Raw genomic sequence first — 23,465 nt, forward strand, 5'->3', positions numbered from 1 at the left:
ATTAAATAAAGTGGAAGATTTATTTCAAAAGTCCTGAAGTACTTTTGGGAAACTTGAATTAAAGAATGCTCTATTAAAAAAGCGGAAGATTTACTTCAAAAGTCGCGAATGTACTTTTACAACTTGAATTAAAGAATGCTCTTAAAAAAAAAGAATGTTCTTTTGCCATGGCAAGTTTCCTTGAATTTTCTCTCTTGCACTAATGCTTTCTTTTGTAACTGTACGTCCCTTTTCTAGCCAGACCTTCAGTACAGTTTCTCTTGAAAGTGGAATTTAAGAAGTTAATTTTTTCCACTTCTGCACCCCAGGTTTATAAGGTTTGTCTAGAAATTAGGTCTTCTTGAATGTAAACTAGGGTTTTTGCATTTATAGCTTTGTAAATAAAAAACCTCAACTTCCTATAAAGTCTCTTCATATTTTGTTGTATAGATATGGCAATCTAGATGGTGATCCAAAAGAAATCTCTCCAGTTATTGATCAGTTCATTGAGTGTGTCTGGCAGTTAATGGAACAATTTCCCTGTGCCTTTGAGTTCAATGAGAGATTTTTGATTCACATTCAACATCACATTTATTCCTGCCAGTTTGGAAACTTCTTATGTAATAGCCAAAAGGAGCGACAAGAGCTCAAGTAAGTGTTTTGCTGTTTAATTTTTATCTAAGGATTTTGTGATTGAGAATTTCAGATGACATTTTAAAATTCTGGAGACTATTTTAGCCACGTATCTATACTGGCAGATGAAAGTTATTTTCTTTTTCCTGACATCACTTCATAAACGGTTTAATGTCAGTGACTGACAAAGATAGACACGAGCTCATTTGCCCCACTGACATCCACAGACAGGGTGGCAGACTTGATGCACTCACATTGAAAGGAAACTTCCTGGAGTCAGAGGAAGCAATTTTTGTACTTAAAAGGAAAAAGTTAGACATCTTCAGTGGATATACTCTCCGAGTAAGAACTGCAAATCTAACTGGGAAAGCAAATTCGAAACTCCAGTCATTCTTTTACTCAGATTAAAACTGTATTGTTTTTAACCAGGAGGAAAGTCAGTGAAATGTAGAATTTAAAATAAATTGCGAAGTCAAAAACTGAACAGCAAAGTGCTTTATGAATTGCAATGAGAGAACAGTTTTGAAATTTTCATAAAATGATTTTAACTCTGGTGTACATAATACCAGATTTAATTCTGGAAATGATCAGTTCAAGTAAAATGGACTTTACTGGTTTTATATAGTCTGAACAGAAAGAAAGTGGCTTTTTCAGGTGCATACTAGTTTGTTTTCTCTCAGGAACTTCAAGTGTGATTCCTGCTAAATGGTAAATGATGAAAAGTAGCAGAGTGCTTCCTTCAAGCTCACCTCTTTTCCTAGACAGTTTTGTGCTTTGCTGTGACAGACCCATCACTTTAATGGTGTCTGCTTGCCTTTGAATCCTGGCTGTTCCACTCACTATGTGTCTTTGTGACTATGTGACTTTGAGAGAAACTGCTCAATCTCTCTTAGCCTCGGTTTCCTCACCTGTACAATGGACAGATCTCGTAGGAGTTCAGGGAGGGCTGGATGAGAGAAAACAGGTGAAGCATTTAAATAGTACCTAGCAAATAATAAAATTTCAGTGATTATTTGGGGAAGAATTTCCCCCAAATTACATAAAGTTTTGTTTTACACTCAGAGGAATTAAACATCTTGTCCAGGCCAGTACAGATGGCAGAGAAGTTGAGACTCTTTACAGTGCCCTTCTGCTAGATCATGAGGACACACAGACTGTAAATTTCCCTGCTACAGAACAGGGACATGGGATATTCATCTAACAATTATTGGTCCCTTTCCAGTTTTAATATTACATATCTACAATTGCTAAGAACCAAGATGGGTCATTTTCAGGCTTCTTTTCTTTATAACAGAATTCAAGAAAGAACATACTCTTTATGGGCTCACCTGTGGAAGAATCGGGCCGACTATATGAATCCTCTATTTAGAGCTGATCACAGTCAGACCTGGGGAACCCTTTGTCTCCCCTCAACGCCATTCAACTTCATGTACAAGTATGTAAACCTCTAGGACCTTACTCAGTATGCTTATGAACCTAGATTCTGCCACTGTTTAACATCTGGAGGCCAAAGCAGATGAACACTGAGCCTCAAGGCTTTTTTTTGGATGTAAAACACACTAAAAGAGGATGCTTTAAATACCTGATCTGGTATTTTTGCCAGTGTCCCCTCTCCCCTTCCTTCCCCCTACATATGGAATTCTCTTTAGAAGTCAATGTTTTATAATAATGATCTTTAAAAATGTAAGTTCCAGTATTATTAGAAGCAAAAAACAGAGAGGGAGGGAAGAAGAAAGGAAGGAAGCAAGAAAGGATAGAGGAAAGGATGGACCAGGTAAACCAAGTGTCTTGTAAGTTAAATGTGGAATCACAAGTTTAGGTAGTGATCATGACTTAGCTTACCTTCTTTTTCTGCTGAAACTCTGCCTAGTGGAACTATTTCCCTGTGGAAATAAATTATTTTTAAGACTGTATATATATTGGGCTGGGGAGAGCAGGGTGGCATCCTACAGATTCTATTAGAGATGTAGGTTGTATTTTATCCTTTGGCTTCTCTATGTGGAAGTTGTATGATGTGAAGGATGTCTCAGAGGTCAGCAAAAAGACAAACTTACACAGAACAAACTGAGAAACCACATTCTTTCTCCCTATGCACCCCCGAAAACACACTTAGTGCTTAGTGGCTTCCTCTATAGTTTTTTTTTTTTCCCTCATCAATTTGCTTTTGTTCTTAATTATTTCTATCTAATTATTTGCCCATAATTTTAAAGACTACTGTCACACTGAAAAAAAAAAAAAGCCATAAAACGGCAGTTTTGAGAGCTGTTGAGATATAATGCAATCAATTGTATTGCTCCTAATTTGTTAGTAATAGCCAGTCAACAAATATGTTATAGAGGGTCCAGCACTATTCTAGGCACTATGGATAAAACAATGAATGACACTAAAACCCTGCCCTCAAAGTACTTTTCTAAGTAAAGCATAGATCTACAGACATCCCTGTGATAATACTATTTATTCTTTGCAATCCAGTATGCTTTATTGTGTAGGATAAAAGAAGAAAGATTTATTGCAAACGGAAATGTCAATTTTTGGTGGTTGTGATTAAAAAAAAAAAAAGACAAGCCAAAACCCTCAAATCTGCAACTGAGAGATTCTAAATGTTAATATAATCACTAATTTTCCAAGTTTACTTCAAAACTAAGAGCCATTTTCTTAAAAAGAAAAAAGAATATGGTAATATGGCTACTTCGGTCTACTTTAGAAAGATACAGGCCTTCTTATTTCAGGACCATATGTACAAGTAGACTCACCATGAATTTATCCTCCTGAAAGAAATTTACTGACCCAAGAAAAAGAGAACATCAACATGAAATCATTACCTTAAGTAAGTGTCGTCTTTGAGCCTGTAATTCGTGATCATTAGGACTTTGGGACTCCGGCATTATAGATACCTTAGAAGACTTGAGGGAGTGAATTTACAGACTGATATGGCAGTATCCTAAAGCTCTGCCATCTTTTGCAGGTTTTGGAATGCGATGTACAATCGCTTTGAAAAGGGACTGCAGCCCCGACAGTCTGTTACGGATTACCTTATGGCAGTGAAGGAGGAGACCCAGCAGCTGCAGGAAGAACTAGAGGCCCTGGAAGAAGTAAGACACGCTCGTTCTTATTCGTCTCTTTTTGATGCTTATTTCTTGACAACCACTGTTCCATGAACACCTCTCATGACTCAGGATATGTGAACGCAGCAACATAGCCATTTCATATTTTTAGCTAAGTGGATAACCTGAAACAGAACCCCACCTAGATATCTGGCTCGGGGCTCACTCCCATGGTTTGCTGAACTTGTCGGTTATTCCTATAATAGGTCAGGTTTTATTTATTACTGTTATTTGAGAGAACTAAAATTCTTTCTGAAAGGTACATTAAAAAATGGGATTCAGAGTGAAAGAACAAAATCAGATATATGCACATGTGGTAAAATTTTCTCTACTTTTTAGAATATTATTATTACATTAGCCTATGAATGGTAATAGCAGAGACCAACTTAGCAACAGCCTAATTTTTGGCTTTTATAATTTCCCAGTAATTGGCCAGGAAGGTTATAATATACATATTTTTGCTAATTATATAACTTTGTTTCCAGTGATACCACTGGTTTAGTTGCTCACTAAAACCACTTGGATCCTTTGCTTCATTCTGCTTCACTCATCTTAAAACTCCATGGCATCATCAGGTCATTCACTTGCTCAAGAACTGGCAACCAATTCCTGTGGTCTGGACCAGAATTCTGAATTGAGACTAAATATGAAAATAAGATGAAAGGCCTTTTCTCCCCGCTCCTAAGATCATATGTGGTGTAGACTGGTAATGTCTAATGAAATGAAAGTTGACGAAATTATCACAAGACGAGTTCCAACAAAGTCTACTCCTTTACTAATGGATAGTCACCCCTGAGAATGATGGCCTGGGGGACATGCACTATGGTTCAGGGACCCCACCAATATAGATAGTCATGTAGAGGTAGCTGGTGAGGCTGACTTCTCTGGTTGTTCCCATAACATTACCAGGAAACATCACCTTTCAAGATAGAAGTACCATGGAAGAACTTAGGTCTAGGGTTGCACACTCAAGTCCATACAGGAGCCAGATGGATGAAACAAATTCTGTCACTAGTAAACTGTTAGTTTTGAGAATTTTTGAAATCAAGCATAAATCTTTATCTATTATAAATCTGCAAGGGTGAAACAAACCATCTTTGATCCTGTATGGAGAGCTCGACCTTAAGTTTACATGACTGGAGAAATAGTTTTTGTGCATCAAAATCACCTCACAAAAAATCCTACCACCAGGGCTCTAAGCCCAGAGATTCTGTTGGAGAATCTTTCGAGCTCCACAATGATTGTGAATTTCCTCCAGGGCTGACAGACCTTGAACACAGAGACAACTGAAATGAAGCAAAGGTTAGGTTTTTAGGATTCCGGAGCTCTGGTAAAAGCCTCTATGATTTTTGCCATTTTTAAGTCCACTCACAACATCAGTAGGCCAGTTTTATTTCCTCTTCCTAAAGGTACCCAAGCTTTACGAAAAGCTTAGGATTCTCCTGGTCTGTTCCAATATTCTTTTTGTTAAAATACTAAAAATGAAAAAAAAATTTACTTAGAAAAACCTTAATTAAAAGACATTGGCTCTTTTTCCTGTATAACAAAGTCAAAACCCCTTAGTCTGGCATTTAAATTTTCCCATAATTCAGTAATCAGTCCTTTCAGCTTTATTCTCTACTATTGTCCTTGCTCAAATTTTAAAATTTTTTATTTAACTAACATATAATGTATTATTTGTTTCAGTGGTACAGGTCTGTGATTCTGGGTCTTATATACTACCTAGTGCTCATTACAATACATACCCTCCCCACTGTCCATCACCCCCTGACCCCTTCCCCTTCAGCAACCCTCAGTTTGTTTCCTAAGATTGAGTCTCTTATGGTTTGTCTCCCTCTCTGGTTTTGTCTTACTTTGTTTTTTCCTTTCTTCCCCTATGATCCTCTGCCTTGTTTCTTAAATTCCACATATGAGATCATATGATAATTGTCTTTCTCTGATTGACTTATTTTGCTTAGCAAAATACCTTCTAGTTCCATCCATGTTGTTGCCCTTGCTCAAATTTAACTGTTCTCTGCTTCTTGTACACAATGACCTCTTCCTACTTTTGTGTTTTTCTTCTCACTGTCCCTCCTGCCATAAATGCTCTAACCATCACCAGCATCCCCCCAGTTTAATTCCTTCACAGTCCTGTTAAAATGCTCCTTCATTCCTGAAGCTTATTCAGATCTCTTCCCTCTAGCCATCCCACCTGCCCTCTTAAATTATTTTGACCTCTTCCAAATTCTTACATTACCTGAATTCTGCCTCCATACTCCAAGTTCCTTATGGCTGGATCTGTATTTATCTCTGTTACTTATATTGCCCAGTACAATGCTCTTTGCACACAACAACTTAGGGTGAATGCTTTTGAAATGATTAGGTAATACTGGATCTTTTAACACCTCCCTTGCTGATGCCAAAGGATGAAATCTGGTAAAATGTATTTTGAACAACCCAAATGTCCATCATCTGTTGAAGAGATAAATAAAATATGGATATTCATGCAATGTAGTATTATTTAGTCATAAAAAGGAATGAAGTATTGATACATGCTACATTGTGGATGAACCCCAAGAACATAAACTAAGGGAAAAGAAGCCAGACATGAAAGAACACATGGTTTATGATTCCATTTATAGGAAATGTTCAGACTAGGCAAATCCATAGAGCTAGGAAGTAACTTAGTGGTTGCCAGGGCTGTCGGAAGGGGGAATGGGGAGTAACTACTAATGGATATGGGGTTTTCTTTGGGGATGAAAATATTTTGGAATTAGGTAGTAGTTAATTGTTGTGTAACCTTGTGACTATACTAAAACCAATGAATTGTATATTTGGGGGGGGGCAGTTTATGGTAATTGACTTATATCTTAATTTATAAACTTAGATAATAAACACCTCATTTCTGATGTTTAAAAAAAAATGTATTTTGAGTTCATAGGATGAAAATCATTATGTAAAACCTTACAGGTATAGAAAGAAGGATGACTCCTGATTGCCAGGTGCTTTACATAGTTTTTTTTGTTTTTTGCTTGTTTTTTTTGCATTTTACAGAAAATCTATATACTAAGGCAGGTATTACCTTCCTTAATTAGAGATGAAGAAACCAAGTCTCGGAGAATCTAACTATTTTGTCCAAGGTCATAAAATCTAGCTTTGAACCCATGTCCACTTAAATCCCATGTTCTTAACATTATACTCAGCTGGAAAGTAATAAATGCTAAATTATTTATGTTTCTGTTTTTTTTTTTTTTTTAGAGGCTGGAAAAAATTCAAAAAGTCCAGTTGAATCACACTAAAGTGAAGAGTAAGCAGAGTGAACCCAGCAAACACTCAGGGTTTTCCACCTCAGACAACAGCACAGCCAACACTCCTCAGGATTACAGTGGAAATATGAAATCATTTCCATCCAGGAGTCCTTCCCAAGGTGATGAAGATTCTGCTCTCATTCTAACCCAAGACAATTTGAAAAGCTCAGATCCAGATCTGTCGGCCAACAGTGATCAGGAGTCTGGGGTGGAGGATTTGAGCTGCCGGTCTCCAAGTGGTGGGGAGTGTGCACCAAGTGAAGACAGTGGCAAGGACCGTGACTCGGATGAAGCGGTGTTTCTCACTGCCTGAAGTTTCCCTGTGGGGATCCAAAATAAAGGACACACAAGAAACACTTTCCAAAAATAAGGGAGCAGTGCAATTTAAAATAAAAAATAATTCAAGAAATGGCACATGTCATTGAGAATTATAAAATGTAGCAATGAAAAGGGAAAAAAAAGCCCAACTCTTAGTTTCTTTAGATGTTGAAGAACAGGAAGTAGCCATTTCTTTTATCAAACATATATAAACGAAAAATTCCCCATTTTAAATGTTGTTCTAGACTCTGAAAGTTTTGTTCACTACGTAGTGCTGACCTCTTCCATCACCTGAGTTATCATTACAAATCTTCCTTGTCATAGCATGCATCTGCTCAAAAAGTGCCCCGACTCCTTCTCCCCTCAAACCTGTTATCCTCAGTCTTTCCCTGTATTTCACTTCCAGATATATATTTTGTTTTCTAGAATATTTGACATTGCCTTCCATCCTGTTACCAGTATTTCTAGTGACAGAGCACACTGTGGAAATGCACCCCTTTTGGTTGGCAGATGTGTCTCTAACTGAGGAGCTTTGTAATTGCTTGAGCTTATCTTTCAGGTTTAATGATCACTTTAACTTTTCCTTAAATAATATATTTTGAATTGTTATTATAATCTTGTTTCCTTTTTCTGGAATCTCATCATTTAAAAAACGCTGAAACATTATAATTCACTTCTTCTCTAACACAGGTCTAATACCTAATAAAATAGAAGCAACATTTACTCTTTGGTTCTTAAAATATGAATTCAGATCATATTAAATATAACAGTTTAAATTATAAATGTTATAAAACATAGCATTTTAAAATAACCTTTTATTACTATTCCAGAGATTGCATTACCACGACAGTGTGGGCCAACCACCAGCCTGATGCTTTCAGTATAACAAAGTTAGCAGTGTAACATTTTGATAAGGAAGAACACCAGTTAAAAACTAGAGAATTTGGTTGTCCTGTCTATTTAACAATAGAATAAGTTTTATCACCTATTGTTTTAGAAACTGTGTAACTGGTTAATATGACTTAACATTAGTAACCACTACTGCTGAAAGTTCTGAAAAGAGTTTGATTATAAACTTTTGATCTGAAGAAACTTAGCGGAGAAAGTTTAGACAGAGAGAAATAACATTTACAACTGCATGGTTTTTAATTATCATTACATTCTAGAATGTAAAGGGCCCACTTTTATAATCAAATGAGGGGAGGGTGGGGGAGAGAGAGAATCTCAGGCAGACTCCCTGCTGCTCACGGAGCCTGACATGGGGCCCAATCTCACAACCCTGAGACTATGACCTGTGCCGAAATCAAGAGTCATATGCTAAACTGACTAAGCCACCCAGGCACCCCTACATCATTATTTTGAATAGGTTAAATTTGTTAAATAAGGTATTAAATTTTGCTGAAATGGGAATAAGGTAAGAGAGGGAAGAGGAATAACATCACCAACATGGTGACAGAGGTTGTTTCTGACTTTGCCCCCCTTCACAAGAAGACTAACAACTGTTCATGGGCAAGATACCACTAAGAGGATCCTAGAGCGCTCAGGAGTGAGGCTAAGGCTCCCCACAGCACAAGAGAGACCAAGACAGACTGCATTAGAAGGGTAAGAGGGACAGCTACATGCTGACCACATTGCCCCTCCCCCAGGCTGGCTCAGTACTACATGGAGAGATTCCTCCTTGAGCCTACGGTTCCTCTAGGGGGAGAGCCCATGGGTGACATCCAGCCTCCCACCCACCCAATGTTGTGGGTTGCTTAGCTGGAGCCCCTCAGGTTTCACTCCACAAGGACTGCAGGGAAAGCCATGGGACTCAACCACTAGGAGCCTGTGACAAGAGAAGGGGAGAGGGGCTTCCAACAACCAACACTTGGGAGTTGGAAGACAGTTCCTATGAGCACAGCCTAAGTAATAGTCCCAACCAGTGGTTTTGTTCATCTGCAAACCAGGTCAGTGGCACAATCTGGGGAACTCGGCAGGGTTCAGGCCTGCCAAATGTGGGTCCCCAAAGAAGGAGTTCTGCTGGCCCTGGTGCCTGGTCTTCTCATGCCTTGGCAGAAAAGCTGAGCCACAGCTACCCTCCTGATCAGAACATCTATTCAGGAAAGTTTCGGAGTTGCCTAAAGTGGGCTCTTGCCCACACAGTAACCAGAGACCTAGCCATCTCCAGCCCCCACATCTACAAAGCATGGCCTCCTGCACCATCCGACAGGAAGGGCTGACAAAAACACCTGGAAGCTGTGTGATCCAGCAACTCTTAAGCCAAGAAATAGGTGGGCAGAACTGATAGCACCAAAAAACAGTGGTCTTGTTTGGCCAGGGAACTTGAGGCATGGGTTGGCTTGAGTCAAGACCACAAAGCATTAATGGCCTTTGAGCTGCTTCTCCTGCTGCACCCGACCAGGGAAACTAGTTCATAGCCCCACTTATTGCTGAACACAACCTTCAATCCACCCACACAGGGAACCTAACCAGAGCACACAGGAAACTGCATAGCCCACCCAACATCCCCATTTACAGGGCACTTGAATAGAGCACAGCACATGGCTTTCCATTGTCTGTAGAGCAAAACCAGTGGTCTCATCTGACCAGGATATTCAGTGCAACTCTTGCCTGAATCAGGTCCCCAAACAACCTATGCAGGCCCTGGGTTCCATCCTACTGCCCTGCTAGGGCAGAGAGGATAATTCACAGCCCCAACAAAGGCTAAATATAATACCCAGTCCCAACCTTCTAGTAAGCCTAACCAGAGAATCCAGGAAATCACAAAGACCATCCCACAGTTTGACTTGAGTAGGGAACCAAGCCAGCAGTGCTATCCAGCTATTCTCAGTCCCTGACATACCTCTGAACTCAGAGCATGAATAGCTGCCTTGCCCAAAAATAGACTCTAATAGGAGGCCCCACCTACCCAAGGATGTTATCAGCAGACATGTCCAGAAACCCAGACTGAGCTGACTGGTAAGAAATGTCTCTGCCAAATCAAACATGCTAAGTCTGGAAGAGGAGACCCCTTACTCAAATGCAACCTAGGGAATCAAAGATCTTGTGAAAAATCAGGTAAGTATGATACCACCAAAGGAAACAGATGAAGCTCTACTAACTGACCCAAAAGAAATGGAGATCTGTGAGCTGTCAGATAAAGAATTCAGAATAATTCTCATAAAGAAGTTTAGTGAACTGTAAGAACACACAGACAGCTAAACAAAATTAGGAAAACAATACATGACCAAGAAGTTCAACAAAGAAATAGAAATCATCAAACACACTCCAAATCCTAAAGCTAAAAAATATAGTAACTGAATCGAAAAATTCAATAAAGAGTTTCAAAAACAGACTCAACCATGCAGAAGAACAAAGCAATAAACTGGAAGAAAAACAACTGAAATTATTCAGTCAGAGGAGCAAAAAGAAAAAAAATGAAAACAAAGTGAAGAGGGGCTACAGGAAGTATAGGACACAATGAAAACAAATAATATTTGCATTATGGGAATACCAGGAGAAAAAGAAATGGACAGAAAGTATATTTAGAGCAATAATGGCTGAAAACTTCCCAAACCTGGGTAGAGAAATAGATACCCAGATCCAGGAGGCCCTAAGGACCCAAACAGGTTGAACTCAAATAGGGCTAAATCAAGACACTTTACAATTAAATGCCAACAAAGACAAAGACTTTTGAAAGCAGCAAGAGAAAAGAGAGATTACAAAAAAGGGAACCCCAAATAAGGCTAAAGGTGGACCTCTCAACAGAAATTTTTCAGGTCTGAAAACAATGGGATGACATATTCAAAATAAGAAAAACCCAAAGTTTCAATCAAGAATTCTATACCCAGTGAAGCTGTCCTTCAGAAATAAAGGAGGGATAGACTTTGCCAGATAGACAAAGGCTGAGTGATTTCATTACCACTAAACCTGTCTTACAAGAAATTCTATAGGGAGCTCTTTGAGTGAAAATATAAGATCACTAGTTAATAGCATAGAAACATAAGGCGGCAGTGTAAAACTCACTGGTAATGATAAATAGTAAAAAAATGGATTCTGTAATAGGGTAATGGTGGTGTGTAAGTCACTTAAGACTCTAGTTTGAAATCTAAAGACAAACACAGTAAAAGTAACCATATCTTTAATAATCTGATATTAACTACACAATAAGAAAAATGTAAATTGCAACATTAATTAACTAAAATGTGAGGATGTGAGAAGTGTAAAGCTTAGGAATTCAATTAAAGCTGCTATTAGTTAAAAATAGGATGTTAAATTTTAAGATATTTTATGTAAGCCTCATGGTAACACAGGGAAAAACTTTAGTAATTATACAAAAGATGACAAAGAAGTCAAAGTATACTGATAATGACAAGACATCAAACCACAAAGACAAAAGAATAAGAAACAAGGAACAAATGGATCTACAAAACAAACACAAAACAGCAAAATGGCAATAGTAAATCCTTATCCATAATTACCTTAAATGTCAATAGATTAAATTCTCCAAAGACACAGAAAGGCTACGTGGATTAAAATAACAAGACTCAAATGATAATCTACAAGAGACCCATTTCAGACTTAAAGGTAGACTGAAAGTGAAGAAAGACATTTCAAGCAATTGGTAACCAAAAAAAACCCAAACCAACAACAACAATAAAAAAACCAGGGGTAGCTATACTTATATCAGACAAAATAGACTTTAAAAACTGTAAAAAGTGGGTACCTGGGTGGCTCAGTCAGTTAAGCGTCTGCCTTCAGCTCAGGTCATGATCCCAGGGGCCCAGGATCAAGCCCCATGTCTGGCTCCCTGCTCAGCAGGGAGTCTGCTTCTCTCTCTGCCTCTGCCCCTTCCCTTGCTCGTTATCTCTCTCTCAAATAAAATCTTTAAAAAATTGTAAAAAGAGAAAAAGAAGGTCATTATATAAAAGATAAGGGGGTGAATACATCAAGATGATGTAACAATTATAAATATTTATGCACCCAATGTTACAGTCAGAGCACATAAAGACATAGAGCAAAAATGAACAGACCTAAAAGGAGAAATAAGCAACAATACAGTAATAGTTGGGGATTTAATACTCCACTCAACAATGGATAGATCATGCAGATAGCAAATCAATAAGGAAAAAGCAGATTTGAGTAACACAACAGACAAAATGGACTTAACAGTGATATACAGAACACTCTCTCTGGAGAGAATACATTCTTCCCAGGTGTAAATGGAACATTTTCTAGGATAGAACATGTTAGGCCAAAAAACAATTCTTAGCAAATTCAAGAACACTGAAATCATACCAAATATCTTCCCTGACCATAATGGTATGAAACTAGAAATCAGTAACGAGGAAAACTGCAGAAAAAAATGGAAATTAAACAACACTCTCCTGAAGGGAATCAAAGAAATTAAAGTGGAAATAAAATATCTTGAGACAAATAACAATTGTGAGATGCAGTAAAAGCAATTCAAAGAAGAAAGTTCATAGCAATAAAACATCCCAGATAAACAATCTAACTCCAGGCCTTAAGAAGTAGAAAAAGAATAACAAAGTGAACCCCAGGTTAGCATAAGGAAGGAAGTAAAGATTACAGAAGAACTAAATGAAGGAGGGAAGAGGAAAGCAATAGAAAACATTAACCAAACTAAGAGGTAGTTTTTTGAATATATATAATTGACAAACTATTAGATAAATCAAGGAAAAATGAGGAACCAAATCAACAAAATTATAAATGAAACATGGAGATATTACAACTGATACTACAGAAATACAGAGAATCATAAAAGGCTAATATGAACAATCATATGCCAACAAACAGGAAAATGTTATAAGAAATTAAATAATTCTTAGAAGCATACAATCTACTGAGACTGGAATTGAGAAGAAACAGTCTGAATTAGACTAATTACTGGTATGGAGATTTAATGAGTAATTAAAACTCTCCCAATGAAGAAAATTCCAAGACTAGACGTCTTCACTGGTAAACTTTAACAAATATTTAAAGTAAAATTAACACTGATCCTTCTGAAATTCTTCTAAAAAATCAAACAGGTGACACTTCCAAACTCATTTTACAAGCCAACATCACCAATAACCAAAGCCAGAAAAAGATACCACCAGAAAACTATGAACCAATATCCCTGATGACAGAGATGCAAAAATTCTCAACAAAATACTAGCAAACTGACTTCAGCAGCTCCTGAAAAGGATCATTTACAATGATCAAGGGTGATTTATACCTGGGATGCAAGGATGACTCAACATGTGTCAATCAATCAAGGTGATACATGACATTAATAAAAGAAAAAAAATCATGCGATCATTGCAATAGGTACAGAAAAAGCATTTGAAAAAATGCAACATCCTTTCATGATAAAAACTCTTACCGATTACATATAGGAGGAATGAATCTCAACATAATAAAGGCCATATATGATAAGTCTACATCTATTCCAATATTCAATGGTCAAAGGGTGAAAGCTTTTCCTTTAAGATAGGGAACATGACATGTGTGCCCACTCTCACCACTCATAGTCAACACTGTATTGGGAAGTCTTTGACAGAGCAATCAGGCAAGAAATAAAAGGCATTAGAAATGGAGATGAAGAAGTAAGATTTTTCTCTATATATGACATGATTTTATAAATAGAAAATCCTAAAGACTCCACCAAAAAAAAATGTTAGGTCTAATCAATGAATTCAGTAAAGCTGTAGGATACTCAATTAACATACAAAAATTTGTACCATTTCTATACAATAACAAATTACCTGAAAAAGAAATAACACAATCCCATTTATAATAGCACCAAAAGCAATAAAGTACTGAGGAATAAATTTAACCAAGGAAGTAAAAGATCTCTACTCTGAAAACTATAATAAATTGATGAAACTAAAGACGACTCAAATACATGGAAAGGTATCCTGTGTTGTCAGACTGGAAAAAACTAATATTGTTAAAATGTCCATACTTGCCAAAATCCATTTATAGATTCATGCAAATCCTTATCAAGATTCCCGTGGCATTTTCCTACAGAAGTAGGGAAAATTCCTAAAATTTATATGGAACAACAAAAGACTCTGAATAGTCAAAGACATCCTGACAAAAAAGAAAAAAGCAGTACAAGCTATACCATAAAGCTATAGTAATCAAAACAGTATGGTACTATCACAAAAGCAGACAAATAGATCAGTGAAGAGAACTGAGAGCTCAGAAATAAACCCAAACATATAGGGTCAACTATTACTTGACAACCGAGCCAAGAACACTCTGGAGAAAGACTGTTTCTTCAATGAATGGTGCTGGGAAAACTGGATGTTCACATGTTAAAGAATGAAATTATACACCTATCTTACACCACTTACAAAAATTAACTCAAAACGGATTAAAGACTTATATGTGAGACTTGAAAAATGAAACTCCTAAATTAAAAAAAGGAAAAAAGTTCCTTACCATGGGTCTTGGTCATGACTTTTTTGGATGTAACACCTAAAGCACAAACAACAAAATAAAAAATCAACAAGTGGGATTACATCAAACTAAAAGTTTCTGTTGCAAAAGAAACAACCAACAAAGTGAAAAGATAACCTATGAAATGGGAAAAAAATACTGCAAACTACATATCTGATAGGGAGTGAATATCCAAAAAAACAGAAAGAACTTATGAAAACACAATAACAAAAATAAAAGTAATCCAATTTAAAATGGGCAAAAGACTTGACTAGACATTTCCCCATAAAAGACACACGAAAGGCAACAGTTATACGAAAAGATGCAAATCAAAATCACTGACATATCACCTCATGCCTCTTAGGGTGGCCATCCTCAACAAGACAAGATATAACAAATGCTGGTAAGGATGTGGACGAAAGGAACACTTGTGCACTATTGGTAGAACTGTAAACTGGTGCAACCAGTACAGCAAACAGTATGGAGCATCTTCAAAATATTAAAATAGAATGACCACACCTACCAGCGCACGAGCAGCAGTTGAGGTCAGGACCCACAGCCTTCCAGGCCAAGGGTTACTCCTGCCAACCAGATACCCTACAGGATTCATGGTTGCCCCTTGCAACCACTCACGCTAGGGGCCATCCCTGCCTACCACTGTGCCCACAGCATTTGTGGACCCACCACAACAAGAGAGAGCACACAGCCAACACAGGTGGCAACCCTGGAGCACCTGGCTCTGGTGGCCAATGGAGATTGCGCTTCTGGGCCCTACAGGATATCCCCTACCAAAAGCTATCCAGACTAGGAGACATAGCTGAACTACCTAATACATAGAAAGAAACAAAGAGAGGCAAAACGAGGAGACAGAATAGTATGTTCCAAAAGAAAACCCAGAACTAAAAACCTCAGAAAAAGAACGAAACAAAATGGAGATGGTTGATCTAACAAATAGTTCAAAGTAATGGCCATAAAGATGCTTACTAAACTTGGAAGAACAATGGATGACAAGGTGAAAATTTCAACAAAGAAAAAATATAAGAAAGTACCAATCCTAACTGAAGAGTAAAATACCAGAAATGAAAACTACACTAGAGGGAATAAACAGCAGATTATATGATAAAGAAAAATGGATCAACAATCTGGAAGACAGGGTGGTGAAAACTACCCAAACTGAACAGGAAAAAAAAAATGATAGTTTAAGGGATCTCTGAGACAACAAGAATACTAACAATCACATTACAGGGAATCCCAGAAGGAAAAGAAAAAAGAGTAGAAACTTTACTTGAAGAAATAACAGCTGAAAACTTCTCTAATCTGGGAAGGAAACAGACATGCAGGTCCAGGAAGCACAAGTCTCAAACAAGAGAAACCCAAAGAGATCCACACTAAGACACATTATAATTAAAAGGTCAAAAATTAAAGATAAAGAGAGTATCTTAAAAGCAGCAAGAGAAAAACAATTAGTTACTTACAAAGGAGCCCCCTCACCCATAAAACTATCAGCTGATTTTTCAATAGAAAAATTACAGGTCAGAAGAAAGTGGCACAATATATTTAAACTGCTGAGAGAAAAAAACCCCAAAACCTACAACCAAGAATACTCTACCTGGCAAGGTTATTATTCAGAATTGAAGGGAAAATAAAGAATTTCCTAGACAAGAAAAAACTAAAAGAGTTCATCACCACTAAACCACTTTGCAAAAAATATTACAAGGATTCCTTTATGCAGAAAAGCCCCTAACTAGAAATAAGAAAAAAAATGAAAGAAAAAAATTTGATAAAAACAAACATAGAGTAAAAATAATGGATCAACCAATTATATAGCATGAAGATTAAAAGACAAAAGAAGCAAAATTAATTATATCTATAATAATCATTTAAGGGATTCACAAAATAAAAAGATGTAAAGTATGACATCAAAAACATAAAACGTGGGACAGGGGAGTATAATTTTTGTATTTTTGTATGTATTATTTTTAGAATGTGTTCGAACTTAAGCAACCACCAACTTAAAAAAGACTGCTATACACATAGGTTGTTATATATGAACTTTCTGGTAACAACAAACAAAAAACCTGTAATAAATACACAGCAAGAGAAAAGGAATCCAAGGGTAACACTAAAGAAAGTCACCAACACAAGGGAAGAGAGGAAGAATGAAATAGAGATTATAAAAACAACCAGAAAAAAATTAAGAAAATGGCAATAAATTCATACCCATTAGTAATTACTATAAATGTAAATGAACTAAATGCTCCAATCAAAAGACAAAGGGTGGCTGAATGGATTAAAAAAAACAAGATGCTGTTTACAAGAGACTCACTACAGATGAAAACACACATATACTGAATGGGAAGGGATGAAAGATACATGAAAATGGAAAAGAAAGCTGGAATAGCAATAGTTATGTCAAACAAAATAAACTTTAAAACAAAGGCTATAACAAGAAACAAAGGGCATTAAATAATAATAAAAGGATCAAACAGGAAGGTTTAACATTTATAAATATTTATACATCTAACCTAGGAGCACCTAAATATTGAGACACAAAGGGAGAAACTGACAGTAATATAAAATAGTAGTGGACTTTAACATTTCACTTACTTCAAAGGATAGATCTTCCAGAAAGAAAATTATTAAGAAAACATTATCCTTAAATGACACATTACACCAAATGACTTAATAGATATATACATGGTATTCTATCCAAAACAGGAGAATATGCATTCTTCTTAGGTGCAAATGGAGCATTCTCCTGGATGAATCACATGTTAGGCCACAAAGCAAGTCTCCATAAATTTAAGAAGACTGAAATTATATGAAGCATCTTTTCCAGCCACAAAGGTATGAAACTAGAAATCAATTAACAAGAAGAAAACTGGAAAAAACACAAACACATGGATACTAAACAACATGCTACTAAACAAACAATGGGTCAATGAAGACATCAAAGAGGAAACTAAAAAAACAGAACAAAAAACCTTGAGACAAATAGAAATGAAAATGCAACATTCCAAAATCTGAGACACAGCAAAAGCAGTTCTAATGGGAAGTTTATAGTGATACAGGCTCACCTCAAGAAATAAGGAAAATCTCCAACAATCTAATCCTACATCTAAAGGAACTAGAAGAACAAACAAAACCCAAAGTTAGTAGAAGGAAGAAAACAGAAAAGATCAGAATAGAAATAACTGAAATAGAGACAAACAAAACAAAAACAATAAAAAGGATCAATGAAACTAAGCTGGTTCTTTGGAAAGATAAACTTCAAAATATTTAGTCAGGCATATTAAAAAAAAAAAAAAAAAAGAGCCAGGACCCAATAAATAAAATCAGGAATAGAAGAGAAGTATCATAAGAGACTACAATGAATAATTATATACAAAATTGGAAGACCTAGAAAAAATGGATAAATTCCTAGAAATATACAATCTTCTGGGACTAAATCCAAAAGAAATAGAAAATCTGAACAGACCAATTACTAGTAATGAAATCGAATCAGTAATCAAAAAACTCCGAACAAAGTCCAAAACCAGATGGCTTCACTGGCGAATTCTCTCAAATATGTAGAATTAATACCTACCCTTGTACTATTTCAAAAAAAAAAATGAAGAGGAGTAAATGCTTCCTAAGCTAATTCTATAAGGCCAGCATTACCCTGATACCTAAACTAGAAACAAACAAACAAAAAAACCAACAAATGTAAAAATTCTCAACAATATATTAGCAAACTGAATTCAACAATAAATTGAAAGGATCATCCACCACAATCAAGTGGAACTTATTCTGGAAATGCAAGGATGGTTCAACATTTGCAAATCAATTGTGATAAACCACATCAACAAAACAAAAGATCATATGATCATCTCAATGGATGCATAAAAAGCATTTGACAAAGTTCAACATCTATTTATGATAAAAAGTCTCAACAAAGTGAGTATAGTGGAAATGAACCTCAATGTAATAAGGCCACATATGGCAAACTCACAGCTAACATCATAGTCAACACTGAAAACCTGAAAGCTTTTCTTCTAGGAGTAGGAACAAGACAAGGACGTCTATTCTCACCACTTTTATTTAATATAGTATTGGAAGAACTAGCCACAACAATTAGGCAAGAAAAAGAAATAAAAGGTACCAAATTAGGAAGTAAAACTCACTATTTGCAGAAGACATGAAACCATATATAGAAAACCCTAAAGCCTCCACCAAAAAAATATTAGAAATAAAATATTAAAATAAAGGAATTCAGTAAAGTTGCAGGCTACAAAATCAATAAGCAGAAATCTGTTGCATTTCTATACAGTAATAACTATAAGAAAGAGAAAATAAGAAAACAATCCCAATGACAATTGTATCAACAAGAATAAAATACTTAGGAATAAATGTTACCAAGGAGGTGAAAGACTGCTGTACAGAAAACTGTAAGACATTGATGGAAGAAACTGAAGATGACACTAATAAATGAAAAAACATGCCATGTCGTGGATTGGAAGAATTAATATTGTTAAAATGTCCATACTACACAAAGTGACATACAGATTCAGTACAATCCCTATCAAAATACCAATGGCATTTTTCACAGAACTAGAACAAATAACCCTAAAATTTATATGGAATCACCAAAACACACCAGATAGCCAAAGCTGTCCTGAGACAGAACAAACCTGAAGGTATCATGCTCCCGGATATCAAACCACATTACAAAGCTACAGTAATCAAAACAGTATGGTAATGGCACAAAAACAGACACATAGATCAATGGAACAGAATAGAGAGCCCAGATATAAACTTACACTTACAAGGTCAACTGATCTTTGACAAAGGTGGCAGGAACATACAATGGAGAAAAGACAGTCTCTTTAATTAATGGTGATGAGAAAACTGGGCAGCTACATGCAAAAGAATGAAACCAGACCACCTTCTTATACCATATACAAAAATAAGATAAAAAAGTACTAAAGACTTAAATGTACGATATGTATCCACAAAACTGGAAGAAAACAGGCAGTATGCTCTTTGATACTGGTTTTAGCATCATTTTTTTTTTTTTTTGGCTCTTTTTAAAGATGGACAGCATAAGCAAAAATAAACAGAACTACATTAAACTAAAAAGCTTTTGCACAGCAAAGGATACCATCAAAAGAACAAAAAGGCAACCTACTGAATGGGAGAAGATATTTGCAAATGACATTTGATTAGGGGTTAATATCCAAAATATATAAAAAAACTCATCCAACTCAATATCAGAAAAATAAACAATTCTGATTAAAAATGGGTAGAGGACCTATAAAGACATTTTTCCAAAGAAGACAAAGAGGTGATTAATAGGCATGGAAAGATCATCAGCAACCATGGTGAAATGCATATCAAGACCACACTGAAATATCACTTTGTATCTGTCAGAATGGCTATTATCAAAAAGATAAGCAATAACATATTGGTGAGGATATGGAGAAAAGGGAACCCTGGTAGACTGTTGGTGGGAAGGGTAAATTGGTACAGCCACAATGAAAACAGTATGACGTTTACTCAAAAAATTAAAAATGGATCTACCATAGGATCCAGCCATTCCCCTTCTAGGTATTTATCTAAAGAAAACAAAAACACTAATTGGAAAAGACATATGCACCCTTCATTATTTATATTAGCAAAGATACTGAAACAACCTAAATATGCATGATATATGAAAGGATTAAAGAAGTGGGGTGTGTGTGTGTGTGTGTGTGTGTGTGTGTGTATATACAGATATACACACAGTGGAATATTACTCAGCCATAAAAGTGTGAAATCCTGTCATGTGTGACAACTAGGACAGACCTAGAGGGTATTATCCTAAGTGAAATAAGTCAGAGAAAAACTAATACTGTATGATTTTGGTTATATGTGTAATCTAAACAGCAAAAAAAAATGAACAAACAAAACAATACAGGAACAGACTCACAGATACAGAGAACTGATGGTTGCAGAGAGGAAGGGGAGATAGACAAAAGAGGTGAAGGGGATTAAGAGGTACAATCTTCCAATTATAAAATAAGACAGGGGATGTAATGTACAGCATAGGGAATATAATAATATTCTAACAACTTTGTATAATGACAGATGGTAACTAGACTTACTGTAGTGATCACTTCATAATACATATAAACAAATCACTATACACCTGAAACTTATACAATATTGCCTGTTGACTATCTTCAATTAACAAAAGTCCAAACTGTCCTTGGAAAAAAAAAAAAAAACTGAACTGCCATGACCCAGCAATTCAATTTCTGGGAACATGTCCAAAAGAAACAAAAACATGTAACTCTAAAAGGTTTCTGCAGGGCGCCTGGGTGGCTCAGTTGGTTAAGCGACTGCCTTCGGCTCAGGTCATGATCCTGGAGTCCCGGGATCGAGTCCCGCATCGGGCTCCCTGCTCGGCAGGGAGCCTGCTTCTCCCTCTGACCCTCCCCCATCTCATGTGCTCTCTGTCTCTCTCATTCTCTCTGTCTCAAATAAATAAATAAAAATCTTTAAAAATAAAAAAAAATAAAAAAAAAAAAAAATAAAAGGTTTCTGCACCCCCATGTTCGTAACAGCATTATTTACAACAGCCAAGACAGGGAGACAAACTAACTGTCCATTGATGGATGAATGAAGAAGTTGAGTAGATACACAATCGAATATTATTCAGCAATAGAGAACAAGGATATCCTGCCCCTTGTGACAACATGAGTGGATCCTGAGGGCATTATTATGCTAAGTGAAATAAGTCAAGAGAAAAGCAAACATTGTATGATCTCATATGTAGAATCTAAAACAAACAAACAAACAACTTATAGGAAAAGAGATCCGACTTATGGTTACCAGAGATGGGGGTGTAGGGAGGGGGACTGGAGAAAGATGGTGAAAAGGTACAACCTTCCAGTGACGAGATAAATGAGTACTAGGGTCATAACATATGCATAGCATGAGCATAGCTAACACTGCTTCATGATACACACGAAAGTTAAGAGAGTTAATCCTAATAATTCTCATCACAAGGAAAACAACTTTTGCTTTTTAGCTTATCTCCCATGGTGAGATGATGGATGCTTCAGTCGACTTACTGTGGTAATCATTCACAATGTATGTAGGTCAAACCATTATGTTCTCTATCTTAAACTTAGACAGTGATGTATGTCAACTATGTACCAATAAAACAGAAAAAAAGAGAAAGGACAAGAAAGCTACATTGCTGAAATGCCCAGTATGAAAGGTTTGGAGGGGGTATAGCAATATATTTAAATAAAATAATCCAGTATTCAGTTGACCCTTGAACAACATCAGATTGAACTGCACGGCTCCACATATATACAGATTTTTTTTTCAATAAAGCACAGTAGTGTAAATGTATTTTCTCTTCTTTATGATTTTTAACATTTTCTTTTCTCTAGCTTACTTATTGTAAGAATACAGTATATATGTATAACAAACAAAATATGTGGTAATCAACTGTTTATGTTATCAATAAGGCTCCTAGACAACAGCAGGCTACTGGTAGTTAAGTTTTTGAGGAGTCAAAAATTGTACATGGATTTTTGTCTGTGCAGGAAGTCAGTGCCCCTAAGCTCCACATTGTTCAAAAGCCGACTGTAATTGTTTATGTGTTAATCATTTAAACAGAACAACTCTAATATGTCAGAGACGTGTTATAAAAGTACTCTGTTAATGTAAATAAAACAAGTACAATTCTTTTAGAACATAAAATTTGAGCATACTCTGCTGAGGAATACTTGTTCATTTTCTGCCATTTACTGTATATAGTAATACCTTATTAATGATACTTAGGATAATACTTGTAATGGATTTTGCATTTTTATAAGACAACTCACTATATGCCATTCTTGTAGTTATTAACTCTTGGAAACTTCTTTGCCTAATACTGAGGATGAGATTTTAATTTCTTCCATTTGGCAGTTTATATCTACAAAAATACAGAATTTTTTTTTTAAAAATGACACAGTAAATACGTGAAACAAAACTATACAATTTATTTTGAAACACAAATAGTATAAATATTTGGTATTTTAAAATGTCTTTAATGTGATGTCTTTCCCATCAGACACATAAACTCTTTTTTCAGCCTCCCCAAACGTTTTACAAGATACTATAACTTACACATATGGTTCATTTAGACTACTTACTAGAAGTTAATCTAACACTGATATTTAGATAAAAAGTTACATTTATTGCATATTAAAACTTTATTATGCTTTCACAGGGTCTTGAAAGAGCATGGCCAAACCAAAAGACTAAAATTAAAATCTCTAATAGCACATATTCATTTTACATCAAACATCAATCAGAAAGTGTTTTATTTAGAGCACCTGTTTTAAGGCATAGGTAATAAACTAATGTAAAACCGACTCAAGGCAGATTACTTCCCAACTAGTAATATTTAGAGCTCAAGTGACTTGTTATTTAGTGATACTCAGGAAAATTTAATTATTTGAAGTAGGTAAGAACTTTGACCATAAATTCAACAATCAACAAAGGAACTTCTTTAAAAATAAAGTTAGGTGAGGATAAGGGAAACCTTGGCATATGGTTTTATTCTTTAAGATCAAAAAGTTTACTCTCTTCCCCTAAAAATGAATTCTAATTTTCATTGAAATTCCTTCGATTTAAGCAAATGTAATTTATGATCAAACTTACCTGTCAAACAACCTCTATTCCAATATAAATTTCCTAC

At 35.9% G+C, this 23,465-nt stretch overlaps 1 protein-coding gene across 1 annotated transcript in view; it reads left to right on the forward strand.

Moving 5' to 3' along the window:
- Window positions 1–7,909, forward strand: part of MTMR7 (myotubularin related protein 7) — a 112,864-nt gene extending 104,955 nt beyond the window's left edge. The window contains exons 11-14 of the mRNA XM_021694175.2: window positions 430–630; window positions 1,907–2,047; window positions 3,578–3,704; window positions 6,954–7,909. Coding sequence (XP_021549850.1) covers window positions 430–630; window positions 1,907–2,047; window positions 3,578–3,704; window positions 6,954–7,316 — 832 coding nt within the window. The 3' untranslated portion in view covers window positions 7,317–7,909. The remainder of the gene's footprint in view (window positions 1–429; window positions 631–1,906; window positions 2,048–3,577; window positions 3,705–6,953) is intronic.
- The last annotated feature ends 15,556 nt before the right edge of the window (window positions 7,910–23,465 follow it).

Source organism: Neomonachus schauinslandi, chromosome 2, assembly GCF_002201575.2.
Source record: "Neomonachus schauinslandi chromosome 2, ASM220157v2, whole genome shotgun sequence".
Lineage (NCBI taxonomy): Eukaryota > Metazoa > Chordata > Mammalia > Carnivora > Phocidae > Neomonachus > Neomonachus schauinslandi.